Genomic DNA, 21,841 nt, shown 5'->3' with positions numbered 1-21,841 from the left:
TATGCTTTTTAGAGCATTCATAATGGAGCCTCTATAATCATATATTCTATATAATATAGAGAAAAAAAATAAAAGAAGTAACAAAAAATCGTTACATTAGTTAGTTTTCAACCTTTTATGAGAAAAAAATAATAAAATAAGTGTTTGTAAGTAAGGTAGACGTGGAAGGCTTATGAAAAATAAAGAATTTTTTATAGAAAAAATATATGTTTAACATTAAGTTATATAGAAAAAGACTCTAATGTGAATGTGAATGGTGTTCAGAAAGAGTTTTTCTTCTAATACTGTACACCTTAAAATAATTATTAAAAGCCTACGAAAGTCAGGATTTTCATGCTATAAATGCCAATCGTGTTCCACCAATTACCATTCACATTAATTCAAATCATAAAATATTATTCACAGCCACAGCCAACAGTCACCACAACCGTCGCAAACCACCCACCGCCGTCACAAACCACCCTCTTTCTCACAAACATTAACCAAAAAATGATGTGCAAGATGGCTCTAGCGCCCTTACTGCAAACACCCACCTGCTCCATCGTTAAATTTCCAAAAGAAAAAGTTGTGGTTGTGATGGGTGCCACCGGTGCCGGAAAATCAAGACTTGCCATAGACCTTGCAGCCCAATATCCGGCCGAGATAATAAACTCGGACAAAATGAAAGTGTACGAAGGTTTAGATATTCTCACTAACAAAATCACAAAGGAAGAACGTGACGGAATGCCACACCATCTCCTTGGAGTTGTTGATCCTGAAACCGATTTCACTGCTGAAAACTTCGTCCTAGAGGCTTCACTTGCCTTGAAATCAGTTGTTGGGAGAAAGAAGCTGCCCATAATTTCCGGTGGATCGAATTCTTTCATCGAAGCATTGGTTGAGGATCGCGAGTTTCGATCTAGGTACTGTTTGATTTACTTGTGTTTGTGTATTAGTCTTAAAGTGCTATATACTAGTGATATAGAGTTGGGCTTGTGTGTCTTTCGGGATAGAGGTAAGGTTTGTCCCATCCAATGACGGATCTTGACCTAAAACTCAGCATGGGCCGATGTTTTTTTGGAGATAAAATCAGTCTGGGTCGAACCAATACACATTTAAAAAAATTCTCGAAAACCTGAAATTTAACACTACTAGGCGAAAAAACCGCACGGGCCGAGGCCCGGTCCGGCCTCCTCTAAGCTCCTCCCCTGGTCCCATCCTATCTCGTGAAACCCTATTATTTGTATAGCTTTAGAGGTGCACAACCAAACCAATGTGAGAACATTTTTATGATAGTCTCATCGTAGGTTTGTAACCATTTTTATGATTGTCTCCTTTAAAACGGTTAACTGAACCGATAAAGAACCAGTGAAAACTGCTCAAAACAGGTCAACAAACTAACAAAAACCTAGTTTTGACTTTTCCTTGACCAACTCAAACCAGTTTAGGGTTTGAACTCGATTTGTGCAACTCTAATCACATGAATGAGATTTTACTGGCTAATGATCTTTAGATTAAGTGGTGGAAGAGTTGCATTTCTCTTGAGAGATGCAGGTTCAACTTCCACTTGGTGCGGAGTGAGGCAATGGTGGGTAGTGATAGGAGACCCAATAATACCTGGGTTGGATCCTTGAGTCAAACGTGTTTTACTGGTAATTTCACTGCCGTGCTTACGGGCAGGTGGTTACTGGGTTTTCCCCGAAATTGGTGGTGGACTCGGGTTACTCTCGGAGTACTCCGTTTGTCCAGTAGGTGTCCCGAGAGTGCTCGGGATTGATTCTGTTGGCCGTTCAAAAAAGAAAAAAAAAAGAATGAGATTTTACTATGTATGTTTGTTTGTTGTTTAGTATGGTAGCGTTATAAATTTAATCAATGATTATTGTTATAGTTACGAGACTTGCTTTTTGTGGGTTGACGTGGAATTGTCGGTGCTTTACCAAGTACTAGCTGACCGCATTGACCGCAAGGTGGTCAACGGGATGGTGGATGAAGTCAGAGAGTTTTACAACCCTAAGGCTGACTACTCGAAAGGGATCCGAAGAGCAATTGGCGTGCAAGAACTTGATTCGTACTTTCGTGCAATTGATTCATCTTACACCGATGAAAAAACTCTCGACATGTTATTGGATTCAGCCATCCACGAAATGAAGATCAACACATGCAAGTTGGCACGCCGCCAAGTCGAAAAGATTCACCAGTTAATAAACGTTAAAGGGTGGCAAATTAACCGGTTAGATGCCACTAAAGTTTATAAGAAAAACCATAGTGAAGACGCTGATGGCAACAAAATTTCTATTGAATTTTAATCAGTTAGAAGTTAATCTTAATTGTGGCTCAAATGTGATAGTTGATGGGGGTGAGGATCTTATATAAAGTCTAAATAATATGTTTGTTGGTTGTTTTGATTTCGTTTTTCAGCTTAAGTCTAATAAAAATCAAAACAAAGGATTATGGTTATTGTATTTGGAATGGTTTCGATTGATTAATAAAATAAAATTAGAGTCGTGCAAAAATAACTTAGTTCTTGGGTTTTTTTTGACACAATTGTTGGTAGCATAATCATCATTCGACCTTTGCCGCGACAAGGGAGGGCCCTATCGTATGTTCTTTATTAAAATTATATGTTTGTTTGTTTCTTCTTATCGTTACGTACGCGTGTTTACTTTTTCAAATCCCTGAATTTAATGTTTTGAAACTGATTTATCTTTAATGTGGAAAAAAGTGGTTACACAATGGATTAATAATGTTTTTATCCTCATACGCATGTGCTATGTTTGAAAGATAACAACAAATTGAATGATTTAGTGGTTGGAGACTTGGAGCTCGTTGAAAACGGATATCAAAACTTTTCCTTTTGTTTTGACGAAAAGGAGAAGCAAAAAATAAAAAAAAATCTCTTACTATTTTTTCTAAAAAAATTCGTAACTTATAAAGTTCTAAATATTAATCTATATCATATAGCCTTTAAATATTATGACGTTTGAACAAAATCTTGTTTATAAAATGGAAAAAATCATAAATAACTTTTAAATATTTTATAAATAGACATTCAAAACAAATCAATAAGACAACGTCAAATAAACATCATTGTCTTAGCTGACAAAATAAATGATGAAAAGTACTAAGGGTCCATAAAAAAGCCAACCAAACCAATACACGTGAAAAATCATGTTTATCAAATGAGAAAATCACGAATATGTATTTATATATACATATACATACATCCAATCAGACAACACCAAATAAGCACCGTCGCCTTAGCTCGACAAAATAAATGATGAAACCTACCGAGGATCCACGAAAAACTCATTCAAACCAATACACGTGTAAATGGTCGGCTAACTTATAGCCGTTGGCTAAGGCTTAGCCCTTCCTTTTATCTGCTGGCTAAGGCTTAGCCCCTACTTTTACATGTTCTCATTTTTATTGGCTTGCTTGTAGTCCTCAATGTTCGAAACCTGGATCGATTGTTCTTGATATCCAATAGTTATCGTGTGCAAATGGCAAAGAAGGTCATCGGGCTTTATTTGGTTCATGCGGTTTAACCCGCTCCGCATTATAACCATCACGCGCATTGATCTGAATTATGCCACATCCCATATCGTGACAGATTAGGAAAATTGAGGTTCTTTCATGATAGATTCAATTCAGATTTATGTTCTTTGGGTTGTTTTTTTTTTTTTATGTGTGTTTTGGTTTAGGTTCTAATAATGATTTTGGAATTGATCATGAATGGAAATTAATCAATTACTGACAATGGTAATCACGTAACTATTCTCATACATCTTTAAAAGCAATGTCTGTGGCATTTGCTTCCGACCAATACTTCAGTAACTCAATTAGTGGTTAAAATGACTTTGTTTACATGTCAAATATGCTAATAAAATATAGTTCTTTTAATTAGACTTATGAAGCACATGCACTAACCATTCTACAAAATATATCTTGTAAAGATTTATGTAGATTTTGTGAAGTATTCAAGTCATAATTGAAAATGATTGTTGGGAGAGCATTTATAAGTAAATTAATTCAATTTTATAATTATAAATACAAATTGAACAATCTACATATAGTTAAGGACTTAAGGTCATGCATGAACAAGTTATCGGTATAATTTCAATTCATAATTGCATTATAATTAAGCCAATAACGCATACATAACATATATATATAAACTCAATCCAATATAGAATTATCATATCTGGATTATCGTGTATTAATCATCTTATTGTTTGTAGACATAAGGGATACCAATATACCATATATATATAGATATATATAATGTAGGGTTCAAATGAGAAGAAATTTTTTGTAAGAATAAAAAAGAACAAACTTCAACCAATAAGAATGCTTTATTTTACTTCATTTAATTTTTGTATTTAATATGGGTGTAAGAGTATATTGGTAAAATTAGATAGATCATTAATTGTTAGTCTTTCCTTTTAATAACTAACTAAATTAAATTTGTAACTTATTTTTAAAAAAAATATATCTTTTCAAAGAAGAAAAAAAATAATTTAAGGTGTAGGATAAATTATGAGGTGTGTAAGATGAATTACGAGTTGTGTAGGATAAATTTCAGTGTGTGTAAGATAATTTTTCAAAAACGTGTAGGATAAATTTTGATGTGTCTAGGAAAATATTTTAGTCTGGAGGATGATAATCTTTATGACTAATTAATTAGTCAAAAAGAATAATAAATGAGATGAGAGAAAAACTATTTAATGTTTTACAATTGTACCCTTTGTTATTTTTTTTTCAATTTAATTTTCTTCTCAAATGAACCTCCCCCTATATACATATATATATAAGGTTAGGATCGTGTGAGAAACACTAGGTAGGCTAATTGAGAAACTTGAAAAACATTCTAGACCAAAATTTTTCTCTAAGTTTTTCTTAATATACACATATGTATAGTTTAAAATTTACTATATACATATGTGTATAGTCAATTTTAAATATACATATGTGTATAGTACGAAAAGCCTAGGGAAATGTGTGGGTCAGAATGTTTTTCATGTTTCTCAAATAGGGTGGACATCTCTTAGAATCCTTACCATACATATATATATATATATATGTATAGGTAAAGAGTATGGTACAAATATGGTTATCCTACATTATGTACGTTATATTGTGAGCCGTACACGTGTCCTGATTCAGTTCGGTTTAAGAAGGTTAAATCAAACAATTAACCTAATCATCAGAGGGCAAATTCGTCTCTTCATTCATTCAGCGAGAAGTTCGTTACACTGATATCCCGGTAATTATTATTCAAATCAGTTTCAAATTTTCCATAATTCACAATTTGCAGTTTTCGTTCGTACGTGATAGGGTTTCATTCAATTTGTCTATATTCGATGGATCCACAGAGTAGCACTGGACGAACAGAAGATGATTTTGAAGAAAATCGACCGATCGGTGATCATGCTCAATTATCTGCTTATCAGAGAGTTTCGATTGAGGATGTTTTAAATCCGCGACCTGCAAATCCAATTCCAATTCCAGTTTCAAGTTCAAGTGCTGCAAACGAGATTTCTATTGGTAATTATGTTAATTCAGATATCTAAATTGTTCGTATCATTGTTTTTTGTAGTTTGAATGTTTGATTACACTTTTGTATTTTTTTGAGAAGCAACATGTATAACTTCGCATGTTATTACTCTTTACAATTCGCATTTGGTTTTGTTTTTTTTTTTTGTAATTTCGCATTTGATTATGTAATAAATCGCATATGTAATTCAGATTAATCAATATCATCATTCCGCATGTTTTGATCAAATAATTCGCATGTGTTTTATATGACGTTTTATGTTTTTTATTTTTGAGTCATGTAGATGAAAGGGTTTACACTCCGGAGGTTCAGGCATCAGCTACACCTGTTGTTGGAATGCAATTTATCTCTATTGAACAAGCATATGCGTTTTATCAATCATATGCTAAGTTAGCTGGGTTTTCTATTCGGAAAGGTGGTGAAGTATACAGTGGTGGTATAATCAAAACTAAGTATTTTGTTTGTTCTAAAGAGGGACATAAGCCTCTGTGTATTGATGATCATTCGAAGTCAAAAAAGTAATTCAAAACAAGGAACAGGGGGACTATTAGGACCGGATGCAAAGCTCAACTTATGATTTGCACTGTGGATGGTAGATTATATACAGTAAAGAAATTTGTTGATGGCCATAATCATAAGTTTGTATGTCAAAATGACATTCACATGCTCCCAGCTTACATACAATTGTCAGATGTCCAGGAGGAGATGGTATGGGAACTTGGCACTTTAAACCTTGGTCCTGTCAAAGCTTTCCATATAATGAGGAAACGTTATGGTGGTTTTGAGAACGTTGGTGCCACGGTTGATGATTGCAAAAATTTTAGGAAGCGAATAAACAACTATATAGGAGAGTATGACGCTGACATGGTTATAAATAGGATGACTGACAAAAAAAAAAAATATTTAGCTGATTATTCGTTTGAATACTCTGTTGATGATGGCAAACGGTTAACTGGGTTGTTCTGGGCTGATGGTTTATGCAAGCTTAACTATATGGAATTTGGCGATGTGATATCGTTCGATGCAACCTTCAAGACAAACAGGTAACTGTTTCAAAGACAAACATGTTTTGTTACTGATTTTCGCATGTTTTGTCTGCTAATGAGTGTTCAATATCGCATGTGTAGACAACAGAGTGGTGTTGAATATATCGCATGCTTTTTCCCCCTGATTTCGCATTTGCTTTTTATTAGTTCGCATATTATAAACCTGATTTCGCATTTGTTGCTCAGGTACAAGATGGTGTTTGTTCCGTTCACAGGCATTGACAACCACTGTCGGAATGTAACACTCTCAGCTGGGTTGTTGGCATCAGAGAGTATTGAATCATATAAATGGCTTCTAAATTCATTTTTAAAGTCATTTGGTCGGCAACCTAATGTTGTAGTGACGGATCAAGACCCTGCTATGAAACAGGCTATTGAGGAGGTTTTCCCTATTAGCAGACACAGATTGTGTATGTGACACATAATGAAAAAAGTGGCAGATAAGGTAGAGCATGCAACATTTTTTGTGTTTTTGTTGGTGTTATATTTTATTATTATAGCTTTTTGTAATAGACTGATATAAAATGCATTTATTATTAAAGGTTGGGCACGAGTTGTGCAATAATGATGAGTTTAAAAGGAGGATGTGCGACATTGTTTGGACTGATTCGATTGAGCCCGAAGAATTCGAGAGACAGTGGAAGTTGGTGATGATTGAGTTTGGTCTTACTGAAAACAAATGGATTGATGATATGTTTGGGATGAGATCCATGTGGATTCCGGCTTTTTATCGGCATGAGCCAATGTCAGGTCTTATGAGAACAACTTCATGATCAGAGAGTGAGAACCATATTTTTTGTCAGGTTGCTAATTCACAACTCACACTCGTAGAGTTTATGAATCATTTTGATGGGGCAATGGATGTTCAAAGGTTCAATCATAGAAAAAATGATCATATTTCAAGATATACTGAGCCAGCTGATTGGAGTCAAACTACATTGGAAAAAGATGCTGCTAAGATCTACACCAGGTCTATATTTTTTTATCAGCAATTAGAGATACATGGAACAATTTCCGAATGTTTGCCGATGGACACCAAAGTTGAAGGTCCACGTATCAGAATATTGTTGAAGGACTTTAAAGCACATGGAGATGGTTTATTGGAGGTATTTTTCATGTTTTTTTAGATATGCGAATTTGTTACATTACATATGCGATTTTAGTTTATTTATTTTACATCATTGTTTAGAAATGCGAAATTGTTATGTTCCACATGCGATATTAATTTTACTCACTTACATGACTGTTTAAACATGCGAAATTGTTATGTTTATACATGCGATTTTAAATCTTATTATTATTTTTGTTTTTGGTTATTTTGCTAGGTGTGGTTCAAGAATCTTGAAAATGATGTAACTGCACAGTGTAGCTGTTTGCGTTTTGAGCAGTATGGGCTGCTATGTAAACACATCTATTTTCTTTTCAAGATGTTTGGTGTTAAAGAAATTCCAAACAAATATGTTACAAAGAGATGGACGAAGGATGTGGTGCCCAATGAGTTAAATGTGAAGTATAATCTAAATATTGGTGGTAAGGATGTGCAACACAAGGCTAAACGGATTGCTCGTGAAATCATTCATACATGGGAGTATTTGGTTAGTAATTTGATTTCCGACCTTGATCAACTTGTTTTAGTGAGAGATCAAATGATGCAGCTTAAAGAGAGAGTTGATCAGAGTCGCATAACCAAGCAACTTGATCCAAAATTTGACTGATTTTCAAAGTTGATTGGTTATCAACAACCAGTAACTAATGCTCCCCCTACTGTTCGTGTGCCGGCTGGTATAAGAAACAAAGGTCGCGGCTCGCATAGAAGGATTAAATCTAAGAAGGAACAAATGATCAGCCGCAAAGGGAAAAGGTCAAGGACATGTAGTGTATGCAATGTAAAAGGTCATGACATTCGGACCTGTGAGGAGCTGAAAGCCAAACAACAAGGTAAACAGCAAAAAAAGAAGATGAAGGGTGTCCAGATTGAAGATGGTTTGAGAGACAAAGACAATGAGGGTGAAGACGATGAAGAGGAAGATGATTTTGAAGATTACATTAGTGATGATGGATCTGAAGAAGAAGATCAGTGGGAAGAGGTGTCTGGAGATGAAGATGACGAGGATGAGTAATGTTTTTTTAAATGTAAATGCGATTTTATACGAAACACATGCGATTTTATATTCATTTATGTATATCCTTTTTCACATGCGAATTTAGTATTATAAACATGCGATTTTACATGCATCAGTTTATATTTAGTTTATATGATTTTTCAAATGCGATTTCTCTTTTAATACATGCGATTTTGAGTTATCTTTGTTTTTTTATGTTATTGTGGTAAAGATCCCTAATTCATTCATGCGATTTTAAATTATATTAAAGCATAAGATTTGTTCAAAACATATATCCAAAAATACAAAATAGTGGTTATTGTCAAACACAGCTACAACCATAAAACGATTTAACAGAAATTTAGTTACTTAAAGCAAAGATTTTGTCACGTTCAGTAGAGCTGAACTCCATCTTCTCCTTCACAGTGTTTAGAGCATCTGTCAGGAAAGAGAAGGCTAAGTCATCAGCTCGAGATTGCTCTTTTATGTGATCCAAAGCTTTGTCTCTGAAGCTTGATGGTGGTTCTTGAAGTAGCTGTTCCCATACTGCTTGATTGTTCTTGATTTGTTCAAGGATTTTGCCCTGCACATCAAGAACCAGATGAGAAGAGGTGACATCAGTGGTTATTTCTGTCAACGTGCGAGTTGACAATAGCTCTTTGATTGCAATGTTTTTGATTTTTTCTATATCTTCAGATGCCATTTTTGTTTTGTCTGTGTTTTTGTGTGTGTTTTATTTGGTCTTCTATGTCTTAATATGGAAGGTAGTTATCTAGTTTTTTTTATATTAATATAGTAAATTTATTATATAGGTAGGGTGGTAAGTTCAGTAGTATTTATTGTAAAATTCATCATTACATGTCAAATTATAGTCACATCGTTAATAAATTAAGTTTTTTTATATAAAATAATATCATTTTTAGTTTTTAAGATTGGTAGTTTTTTTTTTTTTTTTGCATTTTTATTACAAAATATTTTTTTTAAGTTTTTTTTTTTTTGCACTCTTCCTTATTCGAAATCGCACTTGATTCGAAAGTAATTCTCAAAAACAAACATTTAAATATCCTTTTTTTATGATATCGCATGTCTAATTTATCTGAAATCGCACACTATATGAAGAGATTTTGTAAAGTTTTAAAATCGCATGTGCATCCCATGAATTCGCAAACTATATGAAACGTCAAAGAATTCCTTTTATACCGAATTCGCATTTGCATTGTCGACGTTTCGCACATGATTTGACAAACTGCATCATCTTCTTCGATAGTCAGTGCATACAGAATTTCTAAATTCATCAGAAGTTCATTTTCTCAGAAGCATTTGGTGAATAGGAATCGATCGATTTGGTGAATAAGAATCGATCGATTTTTGGTTAATTGTTATAATTTCGTTATTGGTTTTGATTTAGGATCGTTCGTTATGATTTTTGAGGTTTTGTTTGCCGTTTATCAGGTGTTTTGATCTTAAATTTGACGTTTTTAACCTTGGCGGTTTCTTTTTTATGAATCCTATGTTGATAAATTTAATAGAAAAACGCGATGTTTAAGGAAGATGATCCGACGGTTGTGGACGACGCGTACATAATGTACGATTAGAGTATTTGTATGATAACCGGCCTCTATATGTATATATATTATATATATATATACATATATATACATATATATATATATAGGAGGGATATAAAGAAAACCAATATTAGTTAAGAAAACTAAGAAACCCAAATGAATGAACCTCCTTTTGCCACGTGTTACGTGTAACAACTTTTGCAGACTTTCAACTTTTTCTGCAAAAGTAAAAGTTGTTACCTAACACGTGGCAGCCTCTAGTTGTTAAACGTAACACGTCTGCAAAAAGGTGTAACACATGACAAAAGTATGTTTATTCATTTGGGTGGGGGGTGGGGGGTTAGGTTTTTTTGGGTGGTTTAGTTTTTAGCATTTAGCTGGGGGGGGGGGGAGGGTTGAGGGTTTAATTTTTAGCATTTAGCTTGGGGGGTTAGGTTTTTTAGGTATTTTTGGTTGTGTTCACATTGGTTCTCGCGGTTCTCGCATGAACCTTACCCTATATATATATATATATATATATATATATATATATATATATATATATATATATATATATATATATATATATATATATATATATATATATATATATATATATATATATATATATATATATACATACATACATACCTGAGTCCGTAGCATTGAGGACCACTCTCTAACATTACAATCACCCCTGTATAAGTCATAATATAGGGTGTATAGACTATGATATAAAGCATAATATTTAGGGGAGGGAGAGGTCACAGGAGATGCCAAGATGGAAGGGAGAGGAGCCCTTGTCAAGTGGTTGCCCCTCCTATATGGAGAAAGCCAGTAAAGGATGGTGGGATGGATTAGGCCTAATGGGCCAAAACTATCTGAGCCCATACCCATGCATTAAGCACGATCCAGACACAACTCATATTTTTTTGCAAATATTGGTTTAGTAGTATGGTGCTTATCTTCAACAAAAGTGGTGTGGAAAAATCCTTGTAAGTACAAGATCATAAAGTATTAGTTGCTCAATAACTTCTCCAAGTTTATAATAATGAATGATAGGTTATTTTTCTATTGAATGGAAAATGACTAAGGAACTTTCTAGCATTTTAATTACACAGTAGAGATGTTGCGTGACACTCTTTCAATATTATTATTATTATTATTATTATTATTATTATTATTATTATTATTATTATTATTATTATTATTATTATTATTATTATTATTATTATTATTATTATTATTATTATTATTTTGCACGTTTGTTAAAAAATGCACCTTAACCTTATTTTATTTTCAATTCTGAAAAATAACGTTTACATTTCTTTTATTCAGTTTCATTTTCTTACTCCATCTCATGCATAGCCTTATGCCTATATAACTTGCTTACATCTCGTGTTTCCTCCAACCTACTTACCATGGACGTTTAAACAAAGTAACGATGTGGCAATTTAGTTTGTATGTTTTAGCTCTAGCCGTGGCAAGCATTACACACTTGGTTTATCGGTGGAGAAACCCAAAATGCAGTGGCAAACTTCCTCCAGGTTCCATGGGCTGGCCACTACTCGGAGAAACTCTACAGTTCTTCGCCCCTAACCGCACTTGGGACATCCCTCCCTTCGTAAAAGAGAGGATAACAAGGTGATTATTGTATATAAAGTTTCTTACCATAACGTGATAACGGCATAACCTCATGATCCGTCTTTGATTGTCCTTTAATATATGGATTGTGACATTCTTTGTTATATTTCAGATATGGGTCGATATTTCGAACCAGTTTTGTTGGGCTGCCAGTTATAGTCTCAACAGATCCAGATCTTAATCATATGGTGTTCCAACAAGAGGGTCAATTGTTTCAGAGCTGGTACCCATATAGTTTGAGACAAATTTATGGGAAACAGAATGTAAGTACTTTGCATGGGTACCTACATAAGCATCTCAAGAACATGATGCTAAATCTGTTTGGTCATGGAAGCCTTAAAAATATGCTTTCTGATATTGAAAGTGTAGCAACAAGAAACATAGAGATGTGGGTTGGCCAAGGAACAGTGGAGTTGAAGGATGCAACTGCAGATGTAAGTAGATAGATAATAGTCATGATTTTAATTCATTCAGATGAGAAGATGTGTCCATTTGGATCTTATATTATTCAATTTGGTAAAAGAGAAACAATTAACTGTAAAAGAAAGATTTTTTTTTTTTACTTTTAGGTATTTTAGCGACATGATAAGTGTTTATGGGAGGTTTCAAGGGAGTTCGAAACCTAGGGTAGTGGACTCTAAAAAAATCTGACACTAGATATTCACATGGCAAACGAATTCCTCGTATATGCTGGCATGGCAAAATTTTAAAAAGCGTTAACTTTCGTTTTGCTCCCTGTGGTTCAGTCATTTTAACGGTTTTGCTCCAATAGTTTAAAAATAGCCGTTTTCCTCCCTAATCTTTCGAGTTTGTCGCCAGTTTGCTCCCTGGCTCTAACACAGTTAAAACGTTATTAAAAGTAGGAGTATTTCGGTAGTTTACTCCCTGGCTCTAACTCAATTAAAAGGTTTAGTTAAAAGTCGCGGTAGTCGGCAGACGGCAGGTGGTAGTTGCATGGGGGGGGGGTGGGGGTGGATGGTGGTGGCCGGTAGAATGAGTGGTTGGAAAGATGGGGATCAGAAAAGAATTACTTATATACATGTAAATAAACAAGTTATAGGTTTATTTAGGTGAAAAGACTTATATGCCCTTGCTTTTATCTATAAAATTACCAAAATACCCTTCTAGCTAATGGATTTTTGGAAGAAGTTAGAGGTTGGGAGCAAAATGATGATAAGTTAGAAAAATAAGGGAGGAAAATGGCTATTTTTAAACTATTGGGGTAAAACCGTTAAAATGACCAAATCACAAGGAGCAAAATGGAAGTTAACTCTTTGAAAAATGAGTCTGCTACTTTGACTAGCGTAGTCCTATTGAGTCTGCTTCTTTAACTAGTGGACTCCGTTAAACCAAAACAATATTAAAAACCTCCTAGAAACGCTTATAACTTTTCTAGACCACCGAGACATGGAAATAATTCTTAAAGAAATCATACAAAGTGGTTGAAATGTTTATAACATTATGATTCTTATGATCTTTTGGTGTTCAACAGATGGTATTTGGTCTCACTGCAAAAAAATTGATAAGCTACGATCTAGAGAAATCATCCGAGAATTTAAGGGAGAACTTTGATGCTTTTCTAGAGGGTCTACTTTCAGTTCCAATGGCAATTCCTGGAACAGCTTACTACAAGTGTCTACAGGTACCAAAAATATATATAAAATCCTGACAAAAAACATTGAGTTCTTAATCAAAAGCATATACACACACTCAGACACTCTAATTTGCTGATAAAGTTGTGATGAAATCAAATAGGGAAGAAAGAAGGTGATGAGGATTCTCAAGAACATGTTAGAGGAAAGAAAGCAAAAGCCTAATAAGGTCAAAGCTGATTTCTTTGACCATGTTCTAGAAGAACTGAAGCAGGCCAATACAATCCTCACAGAAGAAATTGCATTGGACTTGATGTTTGTGCTTTTATTTACAAGCTTTGAAACAGCTGCCATGGGGTTATTAGTAGCTATCAAGCTTCTCACGGACAATCCTCGAGCGTTAAAGGAATTAACGGTTCGTATAGAATAGAAACTCAAACTAGTAGTTAAATTCGTACTAGCTAGAATGGATGGGACATGTTTAATCCTTACATATAAATTACTTGTTTCCAAATCAACTCATTATGTAAATGAGTTGAAATTAAAACATGTATCATTCACCGGTGCACAACGCACTCTTGTTCTTTGATACAGGAAGAACATGAGAAGATCCTAAAAGAGCGGGAAAATCTGGAGGCTGGACTTACATGGGAAGAATATAAGTCAATGACATTCACATTTCAGGTGTGTTGAGTAACCCTAGGTAGTATTACAATTAGTGATAAAACTATCTAAAAGAATTCTAAAGCACTCTAACATGTACTCACTACATGGAATTATATTTCAGATTATTAATGAAACAGTAAGGTTGGCAAATATAGTTCCTGCTATATTCAGAAAAGCACTAACAGATATAAAAATTAAAGGTAAATATATATGTATATATATATATATATATACAAAGGCTTATAAATTTATGCAAATAGTACATTCTCATGGAAATGGTGTTCGATGCAGACTACACTATTCCATCTGGTTGGGTTGTAATGGTAAGTCTACCAGCCGTCCATTTAGATCCCGTCAACTATAAGGATCCACTCGACTTCAATCCGTGGCGATGGGAGGTAATCTTTAGTTATTGCTACAACTGACGTGGTAAATTTTGACCCATTTATTATTGGCGGATCAAAATGGGTCCAAACGGGTTAAATAAAAAATTAGTAATACTATTATTATAATCATAATTCATGCATTACTTATAATTAAAAACTTTAGAACTAGGGGGTTGTAGGGGGTTGTAATGGGTCCATCTGGTCTGCCTCTATCACATCCTCCTAGACCCTACCGATCGCTCTACTATGAGTGAGGTCATACTAGGTACGTTTGTTTTGTTTGTTTATTTGTTATTTATACAAACTTGAAAAATGGATAAAAAAATGTTTTGGGTCAGCTAAACCCGACCCGCCCTTCTTTGACCCATGCAAAAAATACCTATTTCAATGGGTCCTAGCCTGTTTGGCCCGTTAAACACCCCACCATTGTATCATATTCACTAAAAATAGATCACATCAAGTGTCATAAAGCTTCAATTCATTCTTGTCAACTCTCAAATCAGGGGATGGGTATGAAAGGTGCATCAAAGAATTTTATGGCTTTTGGAGGTGGCCAAAGGTTTTGTGTTGGAGCAGATTTCGCTAGACTTCAGATGGCTGTCTTTCTTCATTGCCTAGTGACTAAATATCGGTTATCATAAATAGAAACTACTGAATATATTAGCTTGCAGGAAAGAAGAAATATACTCACTTGTTTTTTTTTTTACAATATCAGGTGGCAACCAATCAAAGGAGGAGAGACTTTAAGAACTCCAGGATTACAATTTCCAAATGGCTTCCATGTTAAATTCTTCAAGAAAGATTATAAAATGAACCAAGATCCAAAATCTGAATTAGCTAATTATCCCAAACAGATATGAAGATTCTGCTACAGAAGAACATGAGATATTAGACGCTTCTCACATATACTTTGTTCCTTTGTCGTTGTGGTTCTTGCTTTTCTTTTCAGCTTACATTCCAATAAAGAGATAATAAAAGTCCCCCTATATGTTCCTCTACCGAGAATCATTTGCACACGTGTTGTCAAGTGCGTGTATAAAACAATGATCCCAAATTTCTAATCTTGGTCCTACGTAAAAGATGATATGAACACTAAATAAATAATGACGATGAAGCGAGAGTGAAAGTAGGAATAAGTAGCAAACAATATTAATATCATTATGTGCTTTTGGCATCTATGCCCTTGCATGCAGTTGCTTATGGTGTGTGTCATCTGATGTGTGTTACATGGCCGTGGGGGTCTTTATGGTTCCATCACCATGCCTAGAAAACTTGTTTAGTTCTTCTTTCACCATCATTTTTCATTTTGATGTATACAAAGTGGATGTTGCATGAAACATAAACCCATATTTGGGCCATGTTTGTGTTTGTCCCTGTTGACATAAAGAAGCATGCATGGTAGAATAAGTTACACATTCACCGTGGAGGTGGATCCATGATTTTTCGTTAGTAGTGACAAAAATTTACTATGAAAATGAGTCAAATATGCCAATGAACCATGGGTCAAATAATGATTAAATATGCTAATTCTACAATAAGTTAAGCAACATAGTTTTATTGAAATACATGTTTGGCTGATACGTTGTGAGCTAAACTATAATGAGATTGTAAAAGGACATCAAGATATATTAAAACCATTCACCTCAAAATCTCAAAATGTGAGGCTAACCCATTTGGTAGAGGCATATGCCTATTGGGGGAGAGGTCCCAGATTCAAACCTGGACATGGACAAGGGGAGTTATTTAAATAATTGGTGTAAAGTAGGGTAAGAATAACTTTTATCAAAGTAGTCACCCTTATTTTCCTCTAACCAGAAGCCGCCACATTAGCTTCGCCGATGAGATGGCTATATTTAGCCTAAACTTTTGGTTGAGACGGCTAGGAAAACGTCGACGGCTTAGTTATGTTAGTTAGTAGTAAATGGGTAATACTAATCATTGTTAACTTTTCTATATAATATATAAAATGAAGCATTTTTTTCCAACAAGAAAGCAACAACTTTATTAATATAATGGGCTGGAAAACGGGTACAACATAAAGAGCAAATGGGCACAAAACAAAAAACAAAGACAAAACAAAAATGACTTGAAACAGTCCCCCGGCTTGCTGCACCATTTATTCCAATCAAAATATAAATGAAGCACCATTTATGCTCATCATTTTCTTTTGCCACAAGAGCAAAAATTTCATAGTTAAATCCTATGGTAAGCTACTCCGGTCAACAAAGCATTGTGTTAAAAAGCTTTGCTGTTTGGCTTCTTCGGGTGCAGGAGCATGAGCAACTCGAGGTGGTTGAACATGTGCAACATGCATTTGAACATATTGGACTTGAGGAATAGATGTTGCATGAATTGTAACAACTCTCGCTAAAATTAATACTTAGTATGATTAATTAATCAGTTAATCAATATTAATTAAGCTAACAAGATTAATTAAGCTAAGTAAGGTTATTAAAAATAGATATATATGGGGTCGTATAAGAACGTTTAATATTAATAATTAAATATATTATTTTTTTCCCTTACTCCGTTTTTAATGAAACTTAGGTTAAAACGTAGATAAAAATATGCTCGTTCTAAAGACATATTCGTCGTTTTATAAAACGTTATATTTTAAAAGTTATACGAGAAAAACGAGTGAAGCAGCTGAATTAATATATATAAGCAAGCTAGCTAGCATGTCAAGCAGGTAGGTAGGCACGTCACTATCCCGATATGTTGAGGTGCTTGCTTGCTTGCTTGCTATAAATAAGAAGCTTAGGATTCATTTTTCTTTGCTCATTTCTTTTCTTCTTCTATCTATACGTTGGTGTTCTAACCAATAATCACCGATACGATATTCTGTTCGGTCGATTCAGGAACCAACTAACGGATGCCAAAGTATTATACTTTGTGAATTTCGTTAAACGGAATCCAAAGTACTATACTTTGTGAGTTCGTTAAACGGATGCCAAAGTGCTGTACTTTGTGAGTTCGTTAAACGGATGCCAAAGTACTGTCTGAATAAGACTACACTTTGTGAATTTCGTTAAGGTTCGAATCATGTAACCATCGTTAAGGTTAGATTTAGGTTTTACACAAATACGTATTCCATTCTGTTAAACTATATGTTTAACTACCGAAAATACTCCCCACTACACACACACGAATCACTAATTAGTATAGCAGGGTGCTGCTACGATACAGGGTATTAACTCGATCGCTATTACGATTCATTTTCCGACCGATCAATATATCCAATGGATGTTTAAGTGCCACCCACATTAGGGTTATACTTTGTCGTTCGTCGTTAAATCGATGGATGTTTAAGTATCGCACTTTGTCGTTTGTTGTGAGAATTTGATCTCGTGAGTTATCGTAATTGTTGTATTAAGTTACCTACCTAGTTCGTGTGCACTCGGTTACAAGGCTAAATCAATAGGTTAAGCTCTGCCTGTATAAATCTGCAATATATCAAGGCTTATCTGTAGACTAAACTTTGGCCGTATGAATCTGCATGTTTATAATGTGAGTCATTCCCCTTTTACAAACTCTTTTCTCACAGTTTGTGAGTAAGTTTACAAAACTCCAAGTTATTTTCTAAGGTTATAATTACAGGGATTAAGTCTATGTAATCACCAAATTACAGCCGGTATGTGGGGTTTTGTATACATTACTTATTTCCCGTCACACTTGGACAAACGGGTGGCCAAGGGGTGATCTGACCACAGTCACAGACACCATTGGACAAATGGGCTAGCCAATGGATGGTCGAGTGACAAATACTGTGGGTAGTTGGTTTGATATCAGAAACATTGTAATCGCTCTTAATACTGTGAATTATAACAAATCTGTCTTTATAAAACCTGAATGAACTCACTCAGTATTTCCCGCTGACAAAACCTTTTTAAAACGCGTTTCAGGTAATTACAGTAGATTGGAGTAAGGATTAGATCCAACACTGAAGGACTTCAAGAAGTGGCTTATTTCATTAATTAAATCAAATTAAGAAATATCGTTTTTATATTAAAAGCTACCTTTGTAAAACATGGGTTTATCCCATCTATTTAATAAATAAAATCCGGTGTTTCTAAACTCTGATATTTTTCCTAACTCACGGTCCTGATGAAATTTCCGCTGCAATGTTTTTCAAAATAAAAATAATCACCGGTACCACTGGACTGCTCACGGCACCCGATTCCGTCCAGGGTGGGTCGGGGGTCGTGACATAAATATATAGCACAGGCACATGGTTCATACTTTGTGAAAAATGTGTAGTGTTTTGTACATTTGGTTATGGGGTATTTTGGGTATTTTGATAAAACTGTTGTTGGTTTTTTGATTGAGGTCTTTTGTTTGGATATGTTATCACATGTGTAGAGTAATTTGTTTGACTCCTACAATGACCTAATCTGTTTCATTTAAAACAATTTATCTTTGATTTAGCCAACCTTACCCTTGACCTGCCATTCAACCCTGGATATTTCCTATAAGTCCTTTTGTAAATATTGTTTGCTCTAAGACTAAGTAGTGCCACTTGGTGCAAAATATCTATCTCCTCAAGGTCAGTGGGATCAATATGTTTCAGATCATCAAGAACAAAAGATAGATTAATTATAACTGTCATCATTTGACGTGAAGGCACAATTTGATGAATACTTATCAGAATTAATTGTAGTTCATATATCATTATAATGGTCATAACCCTCATCATTTCATAATCCCGATGATGATCCATCTTGACTTAGAAGTGCATTGTTGCCAAAGACATAATCATCGGACACTTTTCTAGTTTCCTAGAGCTTCTTTTTCTAGACAAGCTCGTTTTCAAACGTTGAGAGCTTTCCATGAAGCTGAGCCAGGGTTATATCCTTAAACTCAGGAGTTGTTCTCATCACAATTGCTATTGTATCCCACTTTTCAGGCAATGAGCTCAAAAATCTGTTACTTGAAAACTCTTTGTTTACTAACTTAAGTTCACTTATTAGACAGGAAAATCTTTCAAACTGTTGAGTAAGGGTTTCTCCCTTAACATGTGTGAAAGTCTAATATTGCTGGTTAAAAATTTCTCGAGTGTTTTCGATTACATCTTCCGTCTGACCAAACTATTCCTTCAATACATCCCACAACTCTTTAGCACTGTTACAATGTAACAAGTCAGCATATATTTCATTTGGCAGATCCATGGCCACATTACTAAAGGCCTTTGCATCTAGCTCAACTTTTTGAAAATCTTGCTCTGAGTAATTTTCCGGTTTCTTTGGCTCTTAAACATTTAGATTTTCGGCAATTGCTATCATTAGAATGTGTGGTTCGAATATAACGGACTTTTAACATCCTGTGTTCTGTTTAGCAAGCACGTGTGACATCCGACGTTGCCAGACATTATATTCAGATCTGACAAGCATCAGTGGCTTGTTGTTGAAACGGGTATTATGAGGATCATGATTGTTTTGTGCCATATCTTTTGGGTTTTTGTGAGAATAAAGTACGTATAAACCCTTTTTGAATTTTATACTTTAAACTCTCCGCCTAGGCCGAGTACTCTCAACTCACCGGTCGACTGACTAGGGAGCGCCTAGCGACTTTTACAACCATGGGTAGGGGTGGCGGAGATGACCACAACGATGATTGTGATGATGACGATGACAATAGTGATTGTGGGTAGTGATTGAGGTGACAATGGTGATAAAAAGACTTTATTTACTTTAATTGAATTCGATATTTAAATTAATACTAAATTTGTTGAATTAAACTTTTCAGTATTAGTTTTATTACCATGTTATGTATTTTTTTTGAATGAATACTAAATTCGATATTTTTTTGAACGGTAAGAAACGACGTATCAACAACTGTGACATCAAACGCTGTGAACAAATTCGACTACAAGTTATGTATTACATTTGAATTTTAATTCTAGCAACCCTAGGAATCATATAAAGTAATTATAACTAACTTCAGTTTTAGTTTTATTTATTATCTAGCAAACCATGTTATATATTACATTTGAATTTCAATTTTAACAACTCTAGGAATCATATAAACTAACTATAACTAACTAATTCACTTATATATTCACCTATATATTAAAAAGAGAAGGTATTGAACAGTAATAATAAATAAATATTAAAAAGAGTCTTGAATGAAAACTAATAAAAATAGAAATGAATGAATAGTATTGGGTATCGGTATCAAATTTACCAAACTGAGTGTATTTTCGGTATCCATTTGGCACCGGTATTCATCGGGTTTTACCCTCAAATACCGGTGCCGTACCAGTACCGACCGTATCAAGCCGTACTGTACCAGGTATATTTCGTACCGGTATCCATTTTTGGGGATTTCTGTAACGATATTTTCGGTACCGGTCGGTACCGAGCTCATCAAATCCTAATCCTGTAGCAACGTAGCAATGCAAGTAATTGCACAGTTTAGATTACTTTTCATACACACAGTAAGTAAACTGTATTTCGTTTGAATGAGGTTTTATATACACAACAACTTATTTTGCTTTATTTTTTTGTCTTTTTACGTAATGAATGAATTGTAGCATGTAAAATTAACTTGGATATTTAGATTATTGATGAGAAAATCGTATCAAATCCTGTAATCAAACCGGTATCATATCGATAATAAATTTACTATATCAAATCATTTTAGGTACCAATTTGGTACCCACCTTTTGGCGTTTTCAGAATCGTTACTTTCGGTTCGACACCGGTCTAGCAGCATACCTATATTTATTGATTTTTACCTTCAAATACCATACCGTATTGTACCGAGCATTTTCGGTGCCGGTACCTAATTTTGATGATTTTCCGGATCGGTATTTTCGGTGCCGTTACAGGTACCGAGCTCATCCATATTTTAACATATTAGCACTGTAATAACTGAACTGAAAACAACCGAATTTCCAACGTGTAGGACGTGTGGGTCCTATTATTATATATTAGGTTATTTAAAATCGCTTTTTTAGGACGGATTGTATATCCTTTTCACGACATTTTTATTTATGTTTTGATATTCGGTATCGGCTTGCCGTTACTGACACGCGTTTTGCAGTCATTGGGTCCCCGCCACACCGCGCAGGCGGAAATTTAACTAGTTGTATTGAATTTATGTAAATTATAACGAACTAGGATTCAACTAATTACATTACGCTGGAAAACAAATATACAATTATAAACGTATTTTAATATTATAATGATATCAAAATAAATCAGTGGAGTTGATTTGAGGGGCGACCACGGTGTATAATGATGTCTTTCCTAAAGACAAAGGAAATTTAGTTTAGGCATGAAGTAATTTAAAATTAAGCATCACAATATTTCCGCTTTTGGTATGGA

General features: G+C 34.5%; 2 protein-coding genes across 2 annotated transcripts; both read left to right on the top strand.

The window, feature by feature from the left end:
* The first annotated feature begins 247 nt into the window (after positions 1 to 247).
* LOC110930685 (adenylate isopentenyltransferase 3, chloroplastic) lies at positions 248 to 2,495 on the top strand. The gene is made up of 2 exons (XM_022174035.2): positions 248 to 902; positions 1,868 to 2,495. The coding sequence occupies exons 1-2, from the start codon at positions 343 to 345 to the stop codon at positions 2,283 to 2,285; spliced, it is 978 nt and encodes a 325-aa protein (XP_022029727.2). The 5' UTR covers positions 248 to 342; the 3' UTR covers positions 2,286 to 2,495.
* Positions 2,496 to 11,654: 9,159 nt separating this feature from the next.
* LOC110930684 (cytochrome P450 87A3) lies at positions 11,655 to 15,652 on the top strand. The gene is made up of 9 exons (XM_022174034.2): positions 11,655 to 11,872; positions 11,985 to 12,306; positions 13,365 to 13,514; positions 13,628 to 13,879; positions 14,059 to 14,148; positions 14,252 to 14,330; positions 14,422 to 14,528; positions 15,020 to 15,147; positions 15,232 to 15,652. Exons 1-9 carry the CDS (start codon positions 11,673 to 11,675, stop codon positions 15,374 to 15,376), a joined length of 1,473 nt encoding a protein of 490 aa, XP_022029726.1. The 5' UTR covers positions 11,655 to 11,672; the 3' UTR covers positions 15,377 to 15,652.
* The last annotated feature ends 6,189 nt before the right edge of the window (positions 15,653 to 21,841 follow it).

This window comes from Helianthus annuus, chromosome 3 (assembly GCF_002127325.2).
Source record: "Helianthus annuus cultivar XRQ/B chromosome 3, HanXRQr2.0-SUNRISE, whole genome shotgun sequence".
Classification (NCBI taxonomy): domain Eukaryota; kingdom Viridiplantae; phylum Streptophyta; class Magnoliopsida; order Asterales; family Asteraceae; genus Helianthus; species Helianthus annuus.
The sequence above is the reverse complement of the archived record's forward strand: the minus strand, read 5'-3'. Positions and strand labels throughout refer to the sequence as shown.